Source organism: Trichoplax adhaerens, genomic scaffold, assembly GCF_000150275.1.
Source record: "Trichoplax adhaerens TRIADscaffold_24 genomic scaffold, whole genome shotgun sequence".
Classification (NCBI taxonomy): Eukaryota; Metazoa; Placozoa; class Uniplacotomia; order Trichoplacea; family Trichoplacidae; genus Trichoplax; species Trichoplax adhaerens.
The window spans coordinates 585,606-611,709 of record NW_002060965.1 but is presented as its reverse complement, the minus strand read 5'-3'; the positions used below and the strand labels follow the sequence as shown (position 1 = coordinate 611,709).

At 33.5% G+C, this 26,104-nt stretch overlaps 5 protein-coding genes across 5 annotated transcripts; 2 read left to right on the top strand and 3 right to left on the bottom strand.

The window, feature by feature from the left end:
* Window positions 1–1,045: 1,045 nt before the first annotated feature.
* TRIADDRAFT_61487 (uncharacterized protein) lies at window positions 1,046–9,084 on the bottom strand (the record flags this gene model as incomplete). Its single annotated transcript, XM_002117392.1, has 18 exons — window positions 1,046–1,057; window positions 1,782–1,837; window positions 3,611–3,716; window positions 3,837–3,968; window positions 4,317–4,442; window positions 4,600–4,722; window positions 4,979–5,077; window positions 5,229–5,347; window positions 5,423–5,726; window positions 5,881–6,135; window positions 6,280–6,405; window positions 6,526–6,651; window positions 6,830–6,955; window positions 7,401–7,536; window positions 7,658–7,839; window positions 7,984–8,296; window positions 8,398–8,828; window positions 8,923–9,084. The coding sequence occupies 18 exons, from the start codon at window positions 9,082–9,084 to the stop codon at window positions 1,046–1,048; spliced, it is 2,934 nt and encodes a 977-aa protein (XP_002117428.1).
* A 508-nt stretch (window positions 9,085–9,592) lies between these two features.
* Window positions 9,593–10,426, bottom strand: TRIADDRAFT_61486 (uncharacterized protein; the record flags this gene model as incomplete). Its single annotated transcript, XM_002117391.1, has 2 exons — window positions 9,593–9,831; window positions 10,084–10,426. The coding sequence occupies 2 exons, from the start codon at window positions 10,424–10,426 to the stop codon at window positions 9,593–9,595; spliced, it is 582 nt and encodes a 193-aa protein (XP_002117427.1).
* Window positions 10,427–12,419: 1,993 nt separating this feature from the next.
* On the top strand, window positions 12,420–14,865 carry TRIADDRAFT_51063 (uncharacterized protein; the record flags this gene model as incomplete). Its single annotated transcript, XM_002117447.1, has 9 exons — window positions 12,420–12,606; window positions 12,892–12,983; window positions 13,448–13,539; window positions 13,753–13,868; window positions 14,001–14,099; window positions 14,230–14,267; window positions 14,360–14,458; window positions 14,543–14,656; window positions 14,734–14,865. The coding sequence occupies 9 exons, from the start codon at window positions 12,420–12,422 to the stop codon at window positions 14,863–14,865; spliced, it is 969 nt and encodes a 322-aa protein (XP_002117483.1).
* A 630-nt stretch (window positions 14,866–15,495) lies between these two features.
* TRIADDRAFT_32533 (uncharacterized protein) lies at window positions 15,496–20,534 on the bottom strand (the record flags this gene model as incomplete). The annotated part of the gene is made up of 12 exons (XM_002117390.1): window positions 15,496–15,635; window positions 15,743–15,877; window positions 16,476–16,593; window positions 16,664–16,812; window positions 16,921–17,047; window positions 17,122–17,231; window positions 17,328–17,421; window positions 17,637–17,815; window positions 17,950–18,082; window positions 18,161–18,277; window positions 18,663–18,829; window positions 20,462–20,534. 12 exons carry the CDS (start codon window positions 20,532–20,534, stop codon window positions 15,496–15,498), a joined length of 1,542 nt encoding a protein of 513 aa, XP_002117426.1.
* Window positions 20,535–22,412: 1,878 nt separating this feature from the next.
* On the top strand, window positions 22,413–24,425 carry TRIADDRAFT_61483 (uncharacterized protein; the record flags this gene model as incomplete). The annotated part of the gene is made up of 7 exons (XM_002117446.1): window positions 22,413–22,455; window positions 22,820–22,913; window positions 23,069–23,150; window positions 23,283–23,378; window positions 23,469–23,585; window positions 23,886–24,135; window positions 24,229–24,425. The coding sequence occupies 7 exons, from the start codon at window positions 22,413–22,415 to the stop codon at window positions 24,423–24,425; spliced, it is 879 nt and encodes a 292-aa protein (XP_002117482.1).
* Window positions 24,426–26,104: the final 1,679 nt, after the last annotated feature.

The following is a 26,104-nucleotide window of genomic DNA, read 5'->3' as shown; positions in this document are numbered from 1 at the left end:
TCATAACTTTGTATCGAAAATTTTCAAAAGATAGACTTTGACTTGGTTAAGGAGATGATTAAATTATTTATTACTGAAATAGTGTTAAGCTGATCTGGTATTATACTGTATCCGATTTCCGGATTCCATTCCCGGGTTCTGTTATTCCTTGATAATCGTTACGAATAATTTAAGTTTTAACTAGACAAACCACTAATCAAACTACTATACGGGTACATATATCCATGGCGTTGTAGCTATAACTCGCACTTAGCCGGCGCAAGTATAAGCCAATAAATCGGCAAAATCGTAAATTTTAATTCGTCCAATTAGCTATCTTAGCATTTGGGAAGATACGTTACGGTAAATAAATGTAGTTTAATGAATTGATCATCATGTCTCGGTATTGCTACGGTAAGCCCTAACAACCGTGCAAGAAGAGAAAGATTAGCATTTGGGAAGATACGTTACCGTAAATAAATGTAGTTTAATGAATTGATCAGGTCTCGGTGTTGCTACGGTAAGCCCTAATAACCGTGCAAGAACAGAAAGATTAGCATACAGCCCCGATGATAATCCCATGCGAGACGAACTGATTTATGTTATACAACGCTGCATGTTGCTGATCATGGTTGAATAATCTTAGAATCTATCAGAAAGCGATCGGAGTTCGAAAGCCCTTTACTGAATGAAAATTGACTATTTAACTAGACTTGACTGGAGGATTACAGGCCAAAAGCAAGGTCCTTTCTATGTAAATAGAGTATTTCTGTACGAGGATGCTCAATGGCTAGATAGTGAATCTATTCTGCATTCATTTTTCTTTAAGGTAATTATAATTCTTTCTATATTAGCATGAGAGTGCAATTGGGTAAAGTAAACTTAGATTGTAACATTGTGGTAACTTATGAGACATTTGTCATTATATAATTACGAAATTAAGTACAGCTCGGTGGTGAAACATTCCTTTCTAAACTTTATACAATACTTGTAAACTAACTACAAAATCTCTGGATAGACGCTAGTTATTTTAATAGTACAATCGGTAAACCTTTAATCGTAGTTGTTATAATAATCCCTGAGAAAAGCGTAATTACAGCAAAGCACAGCAAGAATACCAACTCTAAACTCAGGAAACAAGTGGACCACGACTTAAAATGCGTACCATTGCGTCTAATATCTCCAATTAGAACGTGTTTATGGGCTTGTTATATCCCGATATCGAATAGTAACCGTTAAAAATAAATAAGCGTAAAATAATCGTAGATATATGGAGGCAAAAATAAAGATTAAAGCTAGACAACATGTTCTGTGACGATATTAGAATAACAAATGATTATGTCATTATATCCAAAAAAGAAGCAAGATCTTTCGATATTGTTACTGCTACATCCAAATAGGATATAGTGCTGGTTGTTCTAAACATTCTAGACTTTACCGACAGATGTTGATAAAAAATTTCGATAAGTCCTAATTACTGGATAAAATATTTACTACTCATTAGGATAGTGTAAATAATTTCATGTTTAAAAATCTTTCTAGTTCCTAGCCCATTTTTAGCTGCCAAAAGGCCTCTCCAAACAATATCGTTGTTGATAAGTGATTTAGTTGCACTACGTAAATCAAATTGTAAAATTTCCGATCGGCTTAAATACCGTAATCAGACTGCAAACTGTATAGTTTGCTTATGTATATAAAAGTCACTAGACGGACGATGAATTATCCTTACTTACACTTTAAAATAGACGCCTAAGGCATTATGAAAGCTTAGGTATTTAACTTTGTACTGCATTCAATCATACCTTATGGGAAAAATGGTTGCTAATATAATCACCAGCATTATTCCTTTCCTGATTGCCTGAAATAAAAGAAAGGAATTTTCGAATCAAAAGATTAATCTTACTTCTAAGCTGCCCGCTTACAAAGTCGCTAAGCCTAAATTTAATAGTAAAAATTGTATCATAATATTCATATGTTCATTTTCAGCTCTCGCTACCCTACATTTGATAGTAGCCAACTTCGCTAGTTGATGGTGCAATAGAGAATAATTAAAATATATTTAACTTGCCCTAAATCAACGCATTTCAAACCTTTCTCCAGGTTTATACTGAATTTAACAATTAAATTTATCCCATATTATATAAGAATGAATACATCATAAATTAATTATCTTATGATTCGATGCAAGGGCAAAGGACGAAAACTTCATTTATGTATATCACGCAATGATAGTAACCTCATGTTTTATATTTGTAATAACCGTAATACAGTAGCATACTAGCCTTTTCTGTACAAATTATAGTGTTAGACATTATACAAAGTTTATACTTTTTAACCTCAGTCATACTTGTATTATCTACTCTGGCGTTGACATTGCTAGCATATGTCGTTTGGGTAACAAAAATGTTTTTCAGATTGATTTTCACCAATTAATAGTAAAAAATTCAATAAATTGGGGGTGATTGAAATTTATGATTACAGAAAATATACGTATACTGGTAGTCAGAGAGCTATTGAACATGCTGCAGCATATCAATAACACAATCTCAGCTATAGGGTTCATGAAATCGTTTTAGTACGTACACTTTCTTCTTCCGTAGCAAAATCAAATAATTTAGTATAAATAATTATTTATGCCTGTGAAATTACTGCATTTCAATAAATAGGGACGGACTATACAGTAGGACACTTCGTGAAGCCAGTGGTTAACAAAGAAAATTAGGTTTATATGACCAGATATATCAACAGAAGTATTTTTAATTCCAATCATTTTATTCCTATATTTTTACTATTGCAAATAATTAGGACATGTGATAGAATTATGATTACACCGATAAATTGAAAGAACAAAATTTTCTGTTAATTCCATCTCAGATAATCAATAGTTTAATACGGAGTAAGTTCCAATAATACAATAATTTCAATTTCTATGCGACGTCATATATCGGAGATTTAGAAGATTAAACAGTACTAACAAGGCTTGATGAAATAGAGTGTGCAATATAAGTAATCAATTTCCTATCACCACTCTTGTTAAATTAATTAAGAAGTTACAATAGCTATGGCATATGCCTTTCCACTGGAAAAGGGCATATCGATATTTTTCATGACCGTACGTAATTAATGGTGCTAGAAATCTCCATATGCGTTTATTATACTGGTATGCGTAATTGCAATTATCATCATTTGCAATAATCAAATAAAGCTTAGTAAATTGTATATTATATTACTATCCAATAATATTAGAATTGCTACATTTTATATGTTATAATAAGAGCATATATTACTACTCACTATTGATAACATAAGAAAATAAGCTATCATAATCAGAAAAGAGATAACTTACTGAACATTCCAGGAATGAAATTTCTCATAATTGTTATAATTAAATTACTACGATTTCCCTATGTAGTTGCTTTCATAAATTATTTTCGTCTTAAGTTTCGTCTCAGCGAGAACGATCCGATCCGATCAATGGGGGTTATATGTGATAGTACATAAAGGTATTCACCGTCATCAATTATTACAGTATGTAAACTGTCATTAAATTTAATCACATTAGCGTAGTGCTGTAATGGAAATTGTTGCATTACTTTATTTTCAGTTAAATCCCACCAAGTTATACATTTACCTCCAGTAAGAATGATTTTATCATCTGCTGAAAAGTATAATGTTTGAATAGAACCAAGATGTCCATCGAAACTAGTTAATAATGTCCATGAAGTCGTTTCCCAAATCTAAGTATGATATTTACGCACATATATGCGGTAGGAAATCATTATAGAGCAATGACCTAAATGATCGTTTACTGTTACTGTAATGTAAGATATCGTATCATAGCTAGCACTGCAGATTACCTTAAACGTTCCATAATCGTAGCCTATAGCTAATTTATCACATTTGGTTGAGAATTTACATGTCGAAATGCAAGTATTACTATCCACAGTATGAGTTATTTTAAAACTGACACAGTTCCACACTATGCAGGCCTGTAATTGCGATAAATCCGTTAGCAATATTAAGAAAAGCAAGCCTATTTCTTTCAAATAATCATCTCAAAATTTACAGCATTCAAGAAAGATTCGCACTTAATCAGATAAAAATACTACTATTTATATAAATCTTGTTAAATGCCTTAACGGAGATACTGTATTGATCCTAAATACTCGGTTGTTATTAACTTAGTACATATTACTGGATAGATACTCTCGTTTATACCAACACAGCAACTATCGTTAAGCAAATGTAGCTGTATATCCATTATATCTGATTTAACAGATGATAAGCAGGGCTAATGTACGTAACAAAACCAGTCCCTGCAGTATACACGTACATACCTTGGAATCTTTATCTTCTAGTATTACAGCACATTCAGCATCATCTAATGCTAAGTCGTGATGAATAATCTTCCCAGGTATAGATAATGAGTCGATCGATTTGGAATTTTCATAAATATTGTAGGCCTAGGATCGAGAAAAATAACCACGAATAAACTAGACATCTACGCTCAAATAGAAACTATGAAGGCTTGACGCTTATCACAGATTAACGCCTTTTCATATTCGTATCGTAATAGAAAAGGCTTGATATAACGTTTTGATAATAAAATGTTTAATATACCTGCATTTCTCCACGTGCAGCACCAATAAGTAGGATATTTGAGCTTTCCAAAAATTTATAAAAGCAAATCTGATCTTCAGATATAAATTTATTGACAATATCTCCATTGATAGAATTGACAATCTAGAAGCAAGAAAGTCGATTTTCATACATTTATTTATCAAGCTACTAAAGTTTAGGAAATACCCTACGTAGCTAATATTATCCAGTGTATAAAGTTCACATATAAATGCATAACGTGCCTTAAACCTAACATTATCGTAAGGTATAAAAATAAACAAAATTGATAACATATATAGCGTTAATTCGATATTTGATGAGAACATACAATAATTTTGAATTGCTTTAAAGAATCCAATGGATCCGTACTAATTGATACCATAAGAACCTCGTCGGTAGAGTTGAATGTTAAATTGTTAACATGCAACTGTAGATTATTAATTGACCAGTCAACCTCCAAGTTGTCGTGGTGTAACATCTGCAACAGGAAATATACAGGTTTATTATAAATGAGATGTTTTTTTACGTGCGTATTATAGTACAGATTATTAGCAATGACTCTTTAATTAATATAGATACCGATTACCACCATCAGTATCTATTATTTAAATTACAATGAATATATTTACCTTAACTTTACCAAAAGCAAAGCCTACGGCTAGCAGATTTCCATTATGCGACAAGGAACAGCATTTAACGCATTTCCAATCCTCTTTACAGGTTTCTTTTACAAAGCGAACATCCTTACCTATAAATGACTATATTTTGATATCAAAATGAGTTTCATAACTTAATCGAGGTATTAACATTTAACAGTCAGTACCACAATCAAAAACAAATGTATCCCAAAATAAAACCTCAATAGCTTGTCCTTCCCATTGTTCATATTCTCCGGAAATAATATGTGGTACGTTACCAATAAAACTGCAATCTAAAAGATGCATAGGCTTCTTATCGGCCTTTTCCATATTTTCTTTGAATGGCTGAACTAGCCATAACTTTAACAGGGTATCCTTAGACGTAGTAGCAATAATTTTACTATTAGGCGAGATTTTTGCACACGTTATTAAATCGTGATGCCCATCATCTGTTACAATAGATGTTTGACCGGATGATGTATCAATAACCTAGAAAAACGTTGCATACAAGTCATTGAAACTCTTACATTGCGAAATAAATAGCTTAAAGGATGACTATCATGCTATAATAATGATCATATTAATCATCTAAATCTGAACTTCAAAAAAACTTGAACGTAGTAATAATGTTTGGATGCATTACCTCTACTAAATTACTACCAAATAAGCATCGAACTGCCATTTTGCCATTTGCAGTGACATCATATAATGACACTCTATCTCTGCATGTACTAGTAAGCTTATCAATAGCGTCACCGGTACTAGAATCCCATATATAAACTCGATGTTCACATCCACACATAATATGTTGATCATGATCAAGGAATGAACAAAAAATGGGCCAATCTTCAGTTATCGCACAAACAAGAAGACTAGTTCCAAATGTGGTGTCCCATATCTGAAAGAACAATATTGGTTCATATAATCATTAGATTTATAAAACAATTCTTTATTACAACAAGACTAAAAAATTCTCTAAATTGCAACCATTGCAAATTAACTTTATAAAAATCACCAATATTATATGCTAAGATGAGCTTACCTGAATTGTTTTATCCCATGAACAGGAAAGAATTCTACCTCCATCTTTAGAATAATGACAATCTATAACCATATTTTTATGACCACGACAGGTGACGATATTATTGCCAGTATTTGAATTCCAAATCTAACGATATTAGACGTTTAAAAATGTCGCAAGGTTAGCTGGATTGATACCATAATATTATAAATTACGTAAAATCAGAATACTCTTGCTACTGAGATTAAGTCTTATTTGCTATTTTACCATAATCAGCCTATCATCCGAACAGGAAACAACTTCTTGTCCACTTGGAGAAAATTCTGACCAATTGACTTTGGCAGTATGATAGCCATGTTCGATGAGTATTTTTTCGTTATTGATGTTCCATACCTATATTATAGAAATGGCATTTGAGCGTATATAAGCTTAGAAATTGAATTGGTCATACTCTGTGTATAGACAACTGCTGAATAATGACGAATATATTTCATGTTAGATTAGATGCTGTTAACGCGAATTTTTCGTTTATAGAATGAATGGATTATTCTAGATAGAACAAGGAAATTACCTCAGTTTTACCGCAGTGAAAAGATAACGCAATTTTCTGACAATCGGGTGAAAAGGAACAATTCGAGATTTTACCCTTAGTACTATGAAAGGAGTACAACGGAGTCCATAAAATGGTATCATATATCTATAAGTTAATAATGTAAATGTAAAAAGACATTTAGTTCGCTAAGAAAGAACGTTACGATTGATTACCGTTAGATTTTAATACTAGATAACAGATTAAACAATTTCGGCAGCTATCAAATTGGGAGCAGAAAACCTTTGGGTAGTATATCAGTTCTTAAGCTACTAACGAATTAAATAAACGGCTTTTATAGCAAAATATTCAATGACAAATAAATCATTAACCATTTATCGTATACGATATACCAAGTTAAGATTTTGATAACCCAATACGTATATGATTGGTACAATGCTCAGCATTGGTTACCATTTTGAAATTCTACGAATGTTCTGTAATATGTATAGTACTGTACAAGCAATGTATTTACATTTTGGATATGTGACTGTTGATATAACTTTTCACTTTTATAAGAAAGTCAAGAATAACTTTTGACTGAACAACTTACAATAATATTTCCAATCTTATCGCAACAAGCTAACATTGTTCCATCTGATGAGAAGCAAGAGCTAGTTATAGATTCTGAAGTGGGTTCCAATGTGGCAATACAGATTTGAAATTCATTTCGCTGGTTATAGCAGTTACTATTTTAGATTCAAGGAAAAATTTAAGTGTCTTCTTGATCGATTAATCAATAGTTCATGACGGCGCCGAAACTCTTTAATTAAAGTATCGAAGATGATATCACAAGAATATCTGGCTTACTTCCACTTAAAAAATGTTGTTTCTTTGCAATCTTCAATGGCCTTACTTTCAACTTCCTTGTAAAAATCTCGCCACCAAGGTCTGCTTAATGCTAGCTGAATTAAACTTCCATCCTGGCATAGATTTATGGAACTATGACTATCCCGTACAAGATACCAGTAGTCATGAAGATGATTCCATTCCTGAAAAATATGAAGTAGAACACTGTTGTATTTGTACGCAAAAATATAGACATCAGCATCTCAACTTACAATATATACGTGCAAGTGATGAAATTACTACGGTATAATCAGTTACATAAATCTGTAATTCTGTAGTACTCATACCTCGAAATCAAGAATGGAACGACTTTTAATAAAGTCATGTAATAAAGCATAAGACGATTTATTTTTGAGTCTTATTTGTAGCCATTTAAAATTCGTTAACAACTCCTTCATAGTTTTCTTATCATCTGCGCCAATAACGTGATCAACGAGATGATCATGTATATAATCATCATTTCTTAACTGAACCCAGTCCCCCTGACAAGACTTCTTGTATAAATCTAATAATGTAACATGATTTGCTTTTGCATCGCTGACGCAGTGACGGCTTCGTATATAATCGGCCATATAGTCATTTAAAGAATAGCCGATATTCCTATAACGATATTACGATATTGACATAAAAATTATTCGAGAAATAAGTAATTATGTATATTGTTATTTATAAGCAACTTAAATATGCTTTTTTCAACTTACTTAGTATTTACGACGTTTTCAGTAGCTAAAAATCGATGAACCAGAGAATTCATTATGCTAATACAGTAATGTTGATTAACGCCCCAATACATGGATAACGTGTTAATAGGTATTATGGTATTTTCTTCAAATATATCCAGTTTTAAAATCAAATTCAGATCGCTCTCGTTTAAGTTACTCAAAAGCATATCAATAAGCTTGTGCAACATGGTTTTAGTGTCATACTGTGATTGGTATTGATTTAACCATTTGTTATCTGATATATTCCATTTATCTTTATCGTGTTGTACTAAAATCCCAAACAGTGTTAAGATCAAGGCTGAATGATCCACAATTTCAATGAATTGATCTACAGCTTTTGGTAAAGTTGAAATAGGAATTTTAGCAGTCGATGCCATGACGTTTCTGCAATGCTCTACAGTTAATAATTCCTAGTAGTCAAATTGGCATGAAGATGAGTAAATAATAATTATGAACATCAAGATACGGCAGGTGCATTAGTCAAAGGTGTACAGATCTACTAACTTTTATATGTATTACACATTTCTCTCGATTAAGCTTTGAAGCGATATCTGCATTTCTAGTCGTGACAATGGTATCACAATTAAAGTTTAGATACAGCAATTGATTTGCTTCTCGTACATCATCCAATACTACAAATGGTCTGATGGGTTGATTTTCTGTCATGGTGGCCATTTACAAAGAGAGTGCCGTCAATAATAACAACGAACAAATAATAAGTGTTAGAAATATTGATGACTTTGTTTATTTATATATCAATTTCATAGCGAAATTTCTACCTATTAAAGAGCTAATTTTCATTTGAAGACTTGTCATAGTAGATGGTATAACGCATTCTTGCCTATTCAATCGTTTCAATAGCTGTTGCATCACCGTTAGCGTTTGATTCATCTTAGTTTGACCTGTAAGAGAATTGTTTGTTTTGGATAATAAGCAGTATTTCTTTCATATCATATAAAAGTATCTTTAGGGGCTACATGCTGCAAGTATAGTTTAATTACATCTATTTAAATTACTAATAGAAAATTTACTATTTTAGCTTGTTCTCTAGGTATTTTTACATGCAAAGCTTCTTAAAATAGACATTTTTATAAGTTTCTTATGTATCTCACAAATCATTTTACCTACAATCCCAATACTTCAATTATACTACATGAAATATAAAAGCGTAAATCTACCTACCTAACGATATCCATATTACTCCTGAAGAGTAATCGCCCGTCATAGCTTGATTGCGGACGAACTGATTTACAAGAGCAGTTTTACCAATCCCTTGCGATCCATAGAGGACAATCCAGCCATTCAAATTCTTAATTTTTAAGTCTTGCAGGATTTCAATAATATGATTTTCAGCTTGAAAATTTGTTACGTAACAGTTAGGTAACGGAGGAATAAATGCATTTATAGTTAAAGCTACAAAAATAAAAATTAAAAGTATATTTTGTCAGTAAAAAATTTGCACCCATTGTATAGTACAGTTAATATGCAGTATTGCAAAGATTAATTTGTAAAATAGAAATTGCACTCCATGCAATCGAATAAAATTTTTTATCTCAATCTTATTACCATTATAGAAAAGTTATTTATTAATAATATCAACGATTATTGTAATTAATTATGGAAGGGTGTATTCCTAAAACCTTTATTAAAAAATAGCGACTTTACCTTTTCTATCAAGATCAGTACTATTAGTTGGTGCCAATTGACACTGTCGTTGAAGGAGAGAATCAATAATAGGCGTTGAATCTGGTCCATTAGTTGTTGATAATGCATCGATTAAAAGATCAAATGCATTAGGCAGTTCAAGACCAGTGAAGCATTCCAATATTTTCTCCTTTTTATAAATTTGTCGATTCTTCGACTTGTTTCTAGAAGTCATGCGTTCAAACCACTGGCAAACATCATACAATTCCTTTCGCATCATATACGCTATCATATCATCTACCGATATTATCGTTAGCAGATCCTGCCATTTATCAATGACAGCTTTGAGCTCATAACTTTTCATCTTTTTCCTCCTTTGCTGTAATAAATATCATCAAAATTTCTGTTGGCAGGAAAAATACTCTACTTGTTTTTATTGTATACATAGAAGTTGTCCATCATGATAGTTTACCCCGAGATAGCACCTCCATAATAAACATCATATCGAAAGCGATGAAAGAGAAAAAATATTCGTCCTTAAAGTTGGTGTCGCGAAGCTAGTTCTAATTGCCTACAATTTGAGGACACACATATACAACATTATTTCATTGCGCGTACATACGCGTATATAGCACTATCTTTACTGCTACTAAGAACTGTCATTTAATTTGATTCGCTTGGAATAGAGCAACACCATGTGATCTATTAAAGTAAGTCTTTTAAATAATAAAGCCCTAGTTATGATATCTATAAAGACGACAGTGATGAAATTTATTTCAGCAGTCTGACAATGGAGGATACATGCATAATTGTATATACAATATTATCGAATGTTGATGTAGAGTGTTTTATTGACTGTTGATAATATCTTTGCCATTAACTGATTCGATCGAATAACGGAAACGGATCTCCACGTATTAGACAAGTTTATAAATTATGATAAATTCTAGCTATAAAATATATGAATTGTGCTCATAAAAGTTAACTGTAATCAATGATATTGCATATGATTGTCATTAATTAATTTTATTGTCTAGATAGTATATTCTAACCTTTTATTTCCTGTTGACAATGAATTGGTTACATTTCAAAATCCACCAGCCGAATACTATAAGGCTTGAACTTTACAACCCACTTTCTGATCTATATGCCAATGATTATACACCTTGAAGGAAATTTACTTCTCCAAGCATATAATTGCTTTTACCTACATTGATTGATCATTTTTTCTTTATGTGCTACTACTAACAATAAGTTACAGTTTGATGAACAACACTAACAATAACATCAATGGAGTTGAGTTTATTGTTGTTGTATTTACAGTTAATAGCGTCATCAGTTTTTTGCATGGTCGAAATCCTATTACTGTACTGTACCTACAGTACGTACAGACAGTAATCCCAACATCATAACAATCGCCAAAGGGACTGTAACTACTGTAGAGTTTGTACTGTATCGTACTAAAGTCGATATGGTAAAATAATAACAGTGGACAGTACATTGTACTGTACAGTACAATGTCAACAGTCAATTGTACTGCACATTGCACATGCGTACAATGTCAATGTCCAGTACGCTACTGTACAACTTGAACGATTTAGCAGAAGTTTTGCCAGCAATGTCTTTCACGTTTATTGAAGTTACCTCTGCTCACGGTCCTGGAGTTTAGTATTACTGTACTGTACAACTGCGTGTAGCGTATAATATAGACATGACTAGTTAATATGGTATCTAATGCTCATGTATATCTACAATCCAGATTCTCGATGTCATTCGGTAACTAATACATATTAATTTAGAAATGATGACGATTACCAAAGAGGGGGACACTGCTTTAGTTGATGCAGATAGGCAGGGCATTGCAACCAGTAAATGAATGAATAAGATTGTGAAATACTGTGTATATACAGTACACTGGATGCATAATATAAAATGGTAAATAAAGTAGATAATACTTCCTATTGAGAAGGTGATGTAAATAAAGACATAGCTGTTGTAGTGATTGATTTCAAGAAGGAAATTGTTTAGAGAGGCGAAGAAAATTCTTACCGATGGAGAATTTTGATCAGAGACGGTGCATCAATGGCTGTTTACGGACCATAGTTTGTGTTACATTTTGCCTTACCGCACGGCACTGTACGTCTCATACAGTTGCTGTTTTTGTACTATACGCTAGGGCGCAGTAGGCATGATGTCTAGCATTCATTACGCATGTACTCGCACTATTTAATCCATCGCTACTCTCTGTACGGTATACTGCAAAAAAAATATAATACTCGAGTTGGATTATTTCTTTAATTAGAAATTATAATAATATTTACCAAAGTCCCTAAGTGCATTCCAGCTTTTGTGATATAATGGCTAGTCCTGTTGGCGAAGCTGCGGAAACGGAAATAATTACCATTATTGTAAAATGGAGTGGGAAGGAATACCCAATTGATACGGTATCTTTGAGAAACACCGTAGGTCATTTAAAATTAGCTGTAGAAGCCAAAACTGGTGTCTTAGCAAGACGCCAGAAACTACTTGGATTAAAATACAAAGGTTAGAACTTTCATCATCAATCTGATTATGAAATAGGTTTACGATGTACTGCATTTGAGATTAAACTTAATTTTGTCTACCTTACGAATTTACTTTGAAGTCGTTCATGTAGAAACTTTGTAAGTATTTTGTCATGTAGAGCATACGATTACTTGAATAATTAGTCAATGTTCTGTACTGTACAGCGGTACTTTTAGGTCGTACTTTATTGCAATGGACTGACTAATTGTTTATTATGTTATATGCAAGGAGAGCGTTTTATAAATGTAATTATCAACTTTATAGCTAAACCACCAGCTGATGATGTACCATTGAATCAGCTCAATCTTAAACCAAATTGTAAAATCATGATGATGGGAACGCGCGAGGAAGCTTTGGTTAGAATCATGACACTGTATTCATTAATTATATGAATACTGCATAATAATATAATTATCAGCAACCTGAATGATATACAGTATGTAACGTAACGATGATTTTTTTTATGCCCTGCTTTAACATTTAACTTATGAGACTTGAAATCGTAAATTCTGGTGTAAAGTTAGGGAAATTTGTGATAGCAATTTTGTGATTGTTTTCCTACAACTATCGTATCTTATATAACTTAATCTTACATGAGTGCACTATTCAATTAATAATATTAGTAAAGGTATAGAATGCATAAAGTCTTAATATTGAGTAGAGTTTAAGTACTGCCAGATTACGCTCTTAATGTCAAAGCATCGTTAAGTGGATAGTATTACTCTTTCGTTAAAATAAGATTAACTTGTTCCTATTGCAATTGGCTCAGCTAAGTATCGGCTCTATAAATGTTGGATATTAATGATTCAATATTTATTAGGAAGAGGTTATTAATCCATCTACAGATTGGGGTAATAATGTAGTCAATGATTTAGAGGTTGAAGAGGAGGAAGAGATTGCAATTGAAAATAGGTATGAAACATGAATGTATGACGACAATTACTATAATCACAAAAATAGATGCTGTACAGTGCCTTCTCATTTTTTCATAATAAAGTATAGCTATTGCTAACATGTTAATTGTACGCAATTTTAATACACGTAACTAATATTATAAGTGAATAATCGTAAACAATGATGATATAATAGACAGATCTTAATCTTGATTATGTCCTTTTCTAAAAGGGAAATCTATCTGAAAAAGATTAAAAGACGTGTTGCAGAGTATTCGGTAGAAGAAATTAATCCATTTCGTAATGGCAAGAAACTACTCGTCCTCGATATTGACTATACACTCTTTGGTAATAATTGTAGATACGATGGATTTTTAATGTTGTATTAACTGGAAAGAATTAGACTATTTAATTTGTTAGCTTCAATCTAATAATGTGCCGGTTTCTTTTGAAAATCTAACGTATGACTTCTTTATCAAGATCACAGATCAGTTGCTGATCATCCATTACAACTAATGAGGCCGTATCTACACCAATTTTTAACAGCTGCCTACGAAGACTATGACATAGTAATCTGGTGTAAGACTTAGCGATAACAAACACTAGTTATTTGTGCAACTTTAGTAGTACTCTGAGGTTAAAGTTATATAATTGGATAATGTCAACTTTTTATTTGAATCATTACGATAACATTTGACTTGATCATTAGCTGCCACTAATATGAAGTGGGTTCAACTAAAAATGAAAGTAAGAAAGACATTATATTGCGATAATAAGAATTTGCCAATGTGCTAAATAAAACGTCAATGATGATACCGTCTTATTCGACTGCAATATAGGAACTTGGAGTATTAGAAAATTCAAACTACAAAATCGCTTTTCTGCTGGATAATTTGGCTATGATAAGTATTCAAACTGAAAAACGCGGTGTTATTGATGTAAGTACAGTAGTTGACATATTTTTCGGCTTTAAGGGGAGCACTCTAGAACTTGTAATTGCGCCATGATTCCTAAATTTATAGGTAAAGCCTCTTGGTGTAATCTGGGGAAAGTATCCACGCTACCATAAAGGTAACACTATCATGTTCGACGATGTCAGGTCCAACTTTTTAATGAATCCTCAAAGTGGTTTAAGGGTAAACTTTATCAGATTAATAATCGAATAACTTTTTAACTGGAATAAAGTATCGATTTTAAATTACTATTTAATCAGATACGCCCTTTTCGGGAAGCGCACAAAAATCAGCAAACAGATAAAGAATTACTAAAACTGAAGAAATATCTAAAAAGAATTGCAAAATTAGACGATTTCACTGAACTAAATCATCGACGATGGGAAAGGTAAGCCATTCATTCATTGTATCGGTTGGAGGTATTGAATAAAATTTCATGACATCCTTTACTATGTGCGTTAGGTATATGAGAGACCGTTGATAAAGAGGCCCATTTAGGTGGCTGTCTATCATAACTACCATACAACGTAACTCAAATGACTGAGACCAACTTCAATTGGTCACGTCGATCAACTTTCACGAACATTTTAGCCATTATCCTAACTAGCACACAAAAAGTTTGCTGTCTAGTTACTATATATGGAGCTTAGACGTTTGCATATACAGTATACAGTACACAATGTAGTCATCATTTCATATATTTAACATGTAGTATTGTTTTGTCATTTTGTTTACTGTGTATATACACTCGTACGAAATATATACATAGATATAGCATTCGTACATATGTAGTTATATAGAGCTTAATTTTTATTTCGCTCGTTGTGCATTTATAGTTTAAGTATCATTTCCACTACTTTATTGAATTAGTAAGATATGAATACTGTTACAACAATTATGATTATTGTAATATACAATAAAATCTTAGCATTTACTCAGTTGAAATATTTATTTTGCAATTCAGCCAGAAGCGATTGACCACTCATCTCAGGGGGATTTATTCACTTGAAATATTTATTTTGCTATTCAGCCAGAAGCGATTGACCACTCATCTCAGGGGGTACGTCCAAACCCATAATTCGTAAAACTGTAGGAGCAACATCGCTTAGGTTAGCATCGTGTGTGATATCTTTATACTTTCCACGAGTCATTATGAGAGGAACTAAACAAATGCCATATTAAATTTGCTCGGTCAGTCATACTTTAGATATTAACAGTTGCAGCATTTATCCAATACTAGGTCAGGATGTAGCTCGTAAGGTAGCTTACCTCTATAAAGCGTATGAGCTGTAAAGGGCGAACCATTTTCAGTTACCATTTTCTCCGCATTGCCATGATCTGCTGTAATCATTAGGGCATAATCGTGCTTTTCGCAGGCCTCAAAGATTCTACCGATATTAAAATCTAAAAAAATATAATGAAGAACTTTGAAATTAAAATACTGAGTAAAAGTTTTTTCTTCTGATACCATTTGTATCTAGTAGACAGTTTTGTTCTTTTAGAGCTTAAATTATCGTGATAGTAGCATTGTACTCTAAATTACATGTATACGAAAATACGATGACTGCATAACATCTTGCCTATTTCCAACAACTAATTATAATTAAGCTATCCACCTGGATTAATCTTGCAAATATTCGTTATAACTATAAATCGTTTAGATTCGTACGCGTATATGCTGTTTCTGTAGATTATATATATATATGTTATAGATATATATAATATAACTAAGCCGTGAGATAAACACGTTACAATTTTTATTTGTAAAATTTGCGAACAGCCTAAAGGATATTTAATCATAAATGGGTTAAACAGCAAGTACCAATGCTCCTGCTCGACTTTTTTTTCTAAAACAAGAGACTTCTAAAGTTACAGATATATTAACAGAGCTTAACAGCAAGTAATGATATTTATGCTCTACTTTTTCCAAAAACAGAACGCTTCCAAACGCAAAATTAACAGGCATTTGTACCGTATATATGTGTGTGAAATATTGATCTACCTGTAACAGTGCATGCAATAACAGCAGCATCGTAAACTCCAGTGTGTCCAACCATGTCTGGCGGAGCAAAATTACACATCACGAAAGGATACTTTCCACTTTCAATGGCACGAATTACCTATAGCACATCATAGTTTGTTATTACAATCAAGTGCGAATGATGGTGTCATTACTATTTTAATGTTTACCTCATCAGCCACGCCTTCGGCATTCATCTCCGGCTTTAAATCGTAGGTAGCTACTTTAGGAGAGGGCACCATAATTCTATCTTCCATGCTGAATTGCATTTCTCGTCCACCGTTAAAGAAGAACGTTACGTGAGCGTATTTTTCAGTCTCTATCAAGATATTTGCATATCAATAACGCTAAACGAGTATTCGGAACAGAATGATTGCTGCATAGTAATTGTAATAGTCAGTACAAAAATTCTATAGCATTTACGAACCTGCAACATGCATTTGAGATAATTCTTTCTTTGAAAGCCACTCTGCAATAACATTATCCGGCGGTGTAGGAGGGAAGAGAACCGGAAAGGGGAATTGCTTTTTATACTGAGTCATAGTCGCAACATGCTGTGGTAATACATAAAGCACGTTTAGCAGGGGAAAACGGTGGAATGTGTCATTCATATTGATCATTAACGTACTAAATCCGTAGGTACAACATCAGTGGAAAATTGAGGCTGCATACCAAAAGCTTCGGAAATTTGTCGCATTCTATCAGCACGAAAGTCAATGAAGACTAGAGTGTCACCATCTACACGCATTAGAGTAAATAAGTGAAATCATTAATTTCCATATGTGGCTACCACTTGAAATATCATATACGTTAAATAGGCTAAGAATTACTAACTGCTAATGCGTCCTTCCGGATCACTTATAATCGGAGTCATAAATTCATCTGTCTGACGCTGGCTTCCTTCCGCATTGTAGCGATTTGTCATAACCTATGGAGTGTATCCGAATGAATCTTAGCTATTTCACTTTAGGGATAGCAATATTATATGTTAGACTTAACCACGCTATATCTTCTAAAATTCTCGTTAATACAAATTGCGTCTGTATTACATGCTACTTTTCGGGTCTAGTTACGTATATCGTATGCACTAAAGAGGTCCAAATTTTAAATGGTACTGCAGCTAGAGTCTGCAGCACACGTTACCTCTGTTATAGATCCCGGTGAAGTCAGTTCACCAACCACTTTTACTAATCCTTCATAAGCGATTTGAATCCTATCATATCTCTTGTCACGATCCATTGCATAGTAGCGTCCAACAACGGTGGCCAAGGAGCCATAATTCATTTCACTGATGTAATTCAAAACTTTCTGAACGAACGTTACTACAGTATAACATTAAGCGAATAAAATGTATTTGTGATATCTGATATCAGCAACGATAGGCAGCATCTTGATTGATAGTTATCATAAATAATCATTTCATTTATCAGCCTGTACTGAACTGTTTACAGCTAACCTCCACTTGTAGGTGACGTATCACGTCCATCGGAAAAAAATTGAATAAACGACTTTGGAACTCCATAATCCTTTGCAATTCTCAAAAATTGTAGCAGATGATCAATATGGCTATGGACTCCTCCGTCGCTGACCTGTAAAATAATAATGGCATGTACTCAGAATATCACGGTATGCACATCAAAGTCAATACAAATTTTTTTAATTCCTACCAATCCTAAGAAATGAAGCCGACCGTTCCCGTTCTTAGCTCTGGCCATAGCGTCAGTAAGAGATTTATTGGATTTTAAAGTATCCTCTTGAATGGATAAATTTATCTTCACTAAATCCTAATAGATTTAATGATATAAATAACGAATCGAAAATTATAATTTTTACATAATTTCTTAGAAGTCAATGATTGTCGTGTTCGGTACTTGTTCCCATCCTAAACCATCCTTTTCTCTTTGGTTAAAGTATTCTTAATTAATACAACTATATACACTAACGTACTATTCGGATAATGGCACAGCCATCGATTAATTTATATGATGATACTGTCAACGAATAAATCGCTTAGTAACATTCCTATAAATATACCACACTGATTTATATTATCAAGCAACATTCATCTTCAGATACTATGTGCAGTGTTGTGTGTTGCAGAATCGTCTCGTGAACTAAAGCAAGATGATTCAATAGGTATGAGTATCATGAATTTTCAATTTGATTCACCTGAAACATTGCACGACCGGATCCAATTGTGGTGTGACCAACTTCAGAATTTCCCATTACACCAGCAGGCAGTCCGACCGCTAATCCTGATGCTTCCAGCGTATGAAATGCATATTCTTTTTGCAGTTTATCCATAACGGGCGTCTGAGCATTAGCAATAGCATTTCCTGTTAGCAACACAAAGTGTGTTAGCGTTCTGGATTAGACTATCTTCTAATATCAAAAGGAACTTTGATAGGCTTGTGGAATTGACAATTTGGTTTGTGCTGTATTTGTGCAACATGTAATGCTTGAGAAACCGGAATGAACAGCGGTTTGATAAAATCGTTTAGCTTAAATATTGCATCTGTATCTACAAGTAGACTAATTTGTATACTATCTATTTACAACATTTCATGAAAACATACACATTTTCCTGCTACTGTCATTATTCGTATGCCCTACTGACAAGAAGCAGGCATTATGACAACTACTTTACCATACTTTTATCTCATGACCTAGTCTTAATAAATCATTGCTTCTGCATATATGCTATTGTACTGTATTATTGATAATTATAATATTTAAAATTAGCAATATAAAAAGAAAACATACGTATTTCACTGCTGATGCTGTCATTTATTCGTATGCCCAACTGACTAGAATAATGGCAATTATTTTACTATACTCTTATCTCAATGACCTAAGTTGAATAAATCACCGCCTCGGTATCTAGCATTAAACAGTAAATTTTTTAATTACTGCTTCCGTATCTACTATTAAACAGTAAATTATTAATTTATAGTATTGCATGAAAACATACTTACGTACTTAGCTCTTGCTGTCATTATTTGTACTCGTATGTCGAAATGACAAGAAGTAGATACCATCGTAACTATCTTTTACTGTACTGTACTTTCATCTCAATGACCTAAACTTGATAAATTATTGCTTCTGTAGCTATGCTACTGTATTATTGATTTGAAAAATAACACGAAAACATACCGACAAAAAGTGGATATACTGTAGTGACAACTAGTTTACTGTCCTTTTATGTCAAATAATCTAGATTTGATTATGCAGATATTCTTAACAAGCCGGTGTGTCATAAAGCCAGCAAGACTTGAGGTGTGACATTTTCAAAATTTTCTCTCGTTTGTGTAGGCCCATCAACAGTGCAGTGCCGTATGAGATTTTCAATATCTGTAGCTGTATGGCATGGCAACAAGGCCATCATTTAATTTAATTGCAGCACTACTGCAGTAAGGGTATCTTGAAATGGAAGAAAGTAATTTGCTGGAGATACGGATGGATTACTTGATATGAACTGAATGCAACAGCTGCGGTAGCTCATGAAACTTCAATGAGGTATCAGAGAATCATTCTTCTCAATCTGTCCTCTTTATCGGCTATTATGAACGGTGCAAATTGACCGTACTTACTGCACACACATACTGTACTCCTATTGCAAACTAGATTACTATTAAGTACGGCACATCTATTTCATTGATCAGCTCTGTCACCAATGCCAAGATTAATTAATTATAGTACTAGAAAGTGGTCCTTGCTATTGCCTACACTACAGTATCTTTCAATGTCGGATCAATCTCTACCTTAACGATTAGATGCAAATACGAGGCAAAGACATTTACTCCAAACTCAACTGCGCTATTCGTACATCGGTTTCACCGTGTTAGTATTCAGCACGATTGAAGTCCTGCTTTACTTGGACAGTAATTGAAAAGATGTGCATGGAATTGCAAGTTTCTTCTCGTACTCTCGTCAACAAGGAGACGACATAAGGTAAAGTGTACGCGTACCTTGCATTGTATCGGTAATGCCCCATCCATCGATCACAATTAAGCACACATTCTGCTTGACTTGAGAGGCCATGGTTTTACTTTCCTGCTATTTTAAATGAGTGAACAGAGGTTAAATGACTACTATTGCAGCGGGTAGAGAGTAAATCCTGTCGGCTACTGGGTTCAAAATCTACTACTTGCAGGGAGTCACGTACAATGTCCTCGATGAATGCCTTCCTGGGGTAGAAATAATGTCACCCCATAGGATATCTATACACTGTTCATTGTACCATATAGGGTGACATTATTTAGTCCAAGATGGTTACTGGATGGATTACGTCGGTAGAGTCGAGCATTTCTTTTAGTCACTGCCATACTGTAGACTAATGTCCAATGAACTGTTTGGCACAGTATATTATACTCCAGGCTTTCTCGGTCCGCAGAATACGCGCAGTACAGTGGGTGGAGAGAGCAAAGGGCAGATTGAATTACTTACTTTTGCTGCACTACTGCAGCTGTACTACCATCTATCCAAACGCCAGCTATCCTATTTGGACATCGTTGGTGGTCAAACTAAGGACTAAAACGGAATAAAACCGCCATTAACGTATCGAAACCCAAGCCACTTGATTCCATTGGAATATTCGGCGAGGTTAGACCTAAAACTAGGGCGACTGCAAAACAGTAAGCTGTCGTTTACTGCACAGCTCCGCATTGACTGGAATAGAAACCAACCGATTTAGATATTCGTCGAGGCCTGGCTGCAGACTAGAGTGACCACAACAAGGTAAAAGTATCGTTGACTACTCAGTATCTTCATCTATACCGACGCAAATCATTTGATTTGGACGTTTATAAAGGTCAGTTTGCAGTTCACAGTGTTGTAAAATTAGGATTGACGTTTCCAAGCTCAAGCCATCCGATTTGTTTTGCACTTTTGTCAAGGTCAGACTACTGATCACAGCATAGTAAGGCCTGGTCGTTTGCTGCATCGGCATCGTTATCCATACAAACACCATCGTAGCCATCGTATTGGATATTTTTCGAAATCAGACTGCAGCCGACAGTATAGTAAAAAACTATCATTTACTGCATAGGCATTCTCATCCATCCAAATACCACTATTGCCATCAGATTGGACATTTGTAAAATTATGACTGCAGATACGTAACAGCATAACAAAACTATCAGTTACTGCATCGGCATCCTCATCCATCCAAATACTGCCATTGCCATCGATTAAACATTCGTAATAATCTGACTATAGTACTGTATAGTAAATCTTTCTCCTCTTTTAGTCGTCCGTAGTAAAACTATATTTTGCTTCATAGGCGTCCTCATCTATCCTAGTACCAACACTGCCATCGGATTGGACATTTATAAGAATCGTTCTACAGATAACAGTATAGCTAAACCGTCATTTATTACATCGACATACTTAGGCATCCAAATACATCAATGCAGTATCCTCATCCAGCTTAATACTAACATTGCCGTCGGACTAGCCATCTGCAAAAGCTAAACTTTATATAACAGTATAATAAAATAGCCATTTATAGCAACAGCATCCTATCCATTCAAATACCAGCTTTACTTTAAGCTAGGGCATTTGTATAGATCAGACGGCACAGTGATAGCGTCATTTACTGCACAGGCATCCTCATTCATCCAAAAGCTACCACTACTACTAGATTTGGACGTGTGTAAAGGTAAGAGGAGGAATAGTAAGTCTTGTAAATGATCCATGTTCAGGTAGCTATATACTGTATTGTAAATTGCCGCTAAATAATTTATTGAATAGTCCATTGGCAGACTCTTGATAGTAGTAAAGCTTAAATTTGTAAATTCAAACGAATGCTAACGTTGCAGGGTTATTAGGAAAGCAACAAAGTAATCAAGTCTTCTGTATATATGGCAACATTTGATGAACCAGTAGTTGCTTCAACCTCATGGCATTGCAAGAGAAGCAATGGCATCCGAAGTGCTATCCGCTGGGCCAGAGATGATGGGAAGTAAGTATTGTACTGTATACTGTACTCAGAGATAGTAAGCATTAATTTGTGTTGTTGAACTTTAAGGAAATACTTTGATAAATATAAGTGGATCATTTTACGCGTGCAACTGCAGCTGATAAAAATTCAGTTTCTATATAAATGTTGACTAATTTTGCAAATACAGTATACTGCGTTTATACATGGAATAATTTCAACAGTATTTAGCAGTATTTATTACTGATGAACGCAATATATATTTTGCATAGCAGCCAGTCTGAAAAGGACAACTTATCAACCACAGTCACTATCATTGTTCACCCAGAAAAAGATGATTCGTTAATACCATGTTCGATAACTTTTGTATCATATTACGGCATTAAAGACATCACCATTACATCAGATTCAAAGAATATTGAATTTTACTTGGATAAAATGATCTATCAAAGTACCGTGCGTGGCTCGAAATTAGATATATGGTATGCTAAAAAATTATTTTAACATACACTACATGATGTGAATATTACGTACAGTATTTATACGGCTCTAGATGCAAGCAGCTCAAATTGTTGGTTATTATACAGTAGAGGCAACGTACGAATTTGCTTATTAATTTAAATCTAAATTCTTATAGCGCTGAAAATGGTTCTATCAATGGCTTATACAAAGTAGCCCAATCGTTTCCTGAACCTTACCCATTTTTCTGCACGATTAAGGTATGATAGCATACCTGGTAAATCTTTTTCAAATTTCGAATACTTTAATAAGATTCCATGTAGGACTCTGATAAAAGACAATTTTGTATGCCATATTAATATTTGTACATGCCAAATTATATAACATATTAGTGTTTATCATTACCGAATAAGAAAGAGCTTCATTTGCATGATGTATTTATAACTCTTGCTGCAAGTACGACCTCATCATGCAGTAGTAGTAAAGAGGTAAGGAATCAATTTATATTCATGTGCAAGTTTCAAATATTAGATTACTCGATTTCAAGTTTTAGCTAAATTCAAGTACACCCATTTTAGGCAGTAAGTAAGCCGAAAATTGATATGCAGCAAGTGCAGGGTATCATTAATTCAATTGGTGGACCTAAGGCTGATAAAGTTGGTCAGTTGCTATCAACTGTACAAGGCAATCAAAAGGTAAACTCAATCTTATGCTTCAACTGCGATAGCATCATTACAATAGTAGATAGTCAGGTTGGTCGAATTCACGTTATTTATACTGCAATGTCTCGATCAGTATTGATTAAAGTAGGATTGCGCTTCTATTTTATGCTCATTATGCAAGTCGAATAGGAATTATTCTACATAAATTTATTCGCGTACAAGTATGCAACATAGGTACTGTTCAAATTATAGCACCAATAGTTCGTTAACATTCGAGTGCGCAACTTTAGTAACTCTAATAGTTGTTTAAGGATTGTATCAATTTTACGGTAGGCATTAAATGTAATTATATCATTTATTGCGAAGAATTCTGGAACTTCCAACCTTGCGCAGCTCTTTCTCTCTCAATTACCACTTTTACGCCAAGAAATTGCCAAGCCTACCACAAGCACTATAGAACATCAGACTGGTAAGAATGATGTTGACTTAGCAAAAAATGATACTAAACCAACAGTGGACGGCAAAGAAAATTCATTACTACCGATGGATAAAACTGTAGGGTCAGACGCTAATAAAGAAAAAGGTGATGCAAGGCAATATGTACAACTACTAAATTATCAGCAAATGCATAAAAATATAAGTTGATCTTACCGCTGTTAAAAATTTATTGTTGCAGCTGATTTATCACTAATTAGAGAATATGTTGATAATGCTATTGAACGGACCTCAGAAAATATTATCAAAGAAATAAATGATAAGATAGAATCGAATAATAAAGCTATAGTAAGTAGACTTGATCAAATCACCAAGCAGTTGGAGTTAATCACGAGTGGCAAGAATGTAACTGAAAATTTGGAAGAAAATGGGAAATGATGCATTTATTAAAGTTTCCCCAGTTTAAAGTTTATAGCTATGGTTGCTTCAATACGAGTATATGATATCATTATATTCAAGAAATTTTAGTTCTTAAGTGAAGGTAAAGAGTGATCAGAATAATTTGTACTATTTCATTCAGGCTAGACTGTTGTTGCAATGTATGCTATATGGATTCGATCTGGCGATATTTACGTTATTTTTGTAAAACAAATTTTATTATTTCATATCGTCACAAATCTACTATATGACTTTTAACGCTTTGTAATATAAGATATTCATTAACACCGCTGCATTATGGCTCTTTAGTCATTCTTGCGTATTTGAATAGTCGTTATTTCGAAAGGTGAATCATAATAGTAATGCATACGTAAAAAATTCGTTAATAAGGTGTGAATTGCAGCAAAATGTATTTTCCCTTAAATCTAACTACTATATTGCTATCATTTATAGCTAGTACTTGTAAGTAGGCATTTATTGTCTGTAATTCCTTGAATGTAATGTTAAACACTTTATAACTTCTCTTAATTCAGCTAGACATGGAATGAGTTAATTTTATGCCTTACGTGATACAAACCATACTCCTATTCTATCGAGGGCGTCTTCGTTAAATGTTTAAATTGCAATATGACCGTAGTCCTTGGCCGTGACAACAGTTATTCTCATCTCAATAATTCGAATATTATGTACTTGTATATTTTCTGTATAATACCCTATAAATATCACTCAAGCAGTAAGTAATTTGGCATGGCAGTATTGCTAATCCTATACATATTTTGTGTTCAATATCGATATCTGAAGAAATTGAAATTACCTTGCACCATGCAAGAGGTGACAACGACCACAATTATAAGTACCAGTGATCTGGAAACCTGTTGCTAGTATTTAGATATCTTGTATGATAATTCAGTTTCATGACGTATAGTGAATAACGCAATTTGTGTTGTAATCATGCCGATGCGAATTCGTTTAAGTAATATCATTATTCATGACAAATGTAATTACATATTATCGGTACTGTATTTAAAAAGTATTCATAAGCTAAATGCCTCTGTCCATAAAATAACGATCAAAACATCATTTTGTGAGCTGAGTATTTGTATTATCTGTTTATTACTCCATTTGATAATTAACATACGATCAATTAACACCTACCGGTAGGGAAAATCATAAATTCTTATTAAAAGTATTATTGTACACACTCCCACTATTTTCAGGAGAAGTCTAATTAATTTCTATGAAATTCGCTGTAATAAGAATACATGGACTTCAATATCGACGATAAATGTGGCTAAATTTATTCTAGCTTTTTCCGATAGGTTCTCCTATAGTAATTACTGTATACTCGTATATATTTACTAGCCACTGCCATTTCATATTTCTACGAGTACTATATGGACTCATTTGTGCAGGTTGATTAGTGATTGTACCTAATTTAGCTTTAGTGTCATTTATTTGCTTATATTAGCGATTGTATCTAATATCCCATTCTATACAGACGGGCTAAGCCAAAAAGCGAATTAATATGATCACAAAGACAACCGTTTTATAAAAATAATACGGTATACTGTATGTACAATTCAGTTTCTTTTGAGAAAATTTATTTAGCCCCGTCATATTCATAAACTCTGGAAGAGCTCATATTCGTGCATTTACATATTCTGATGCTGTCCATCTTG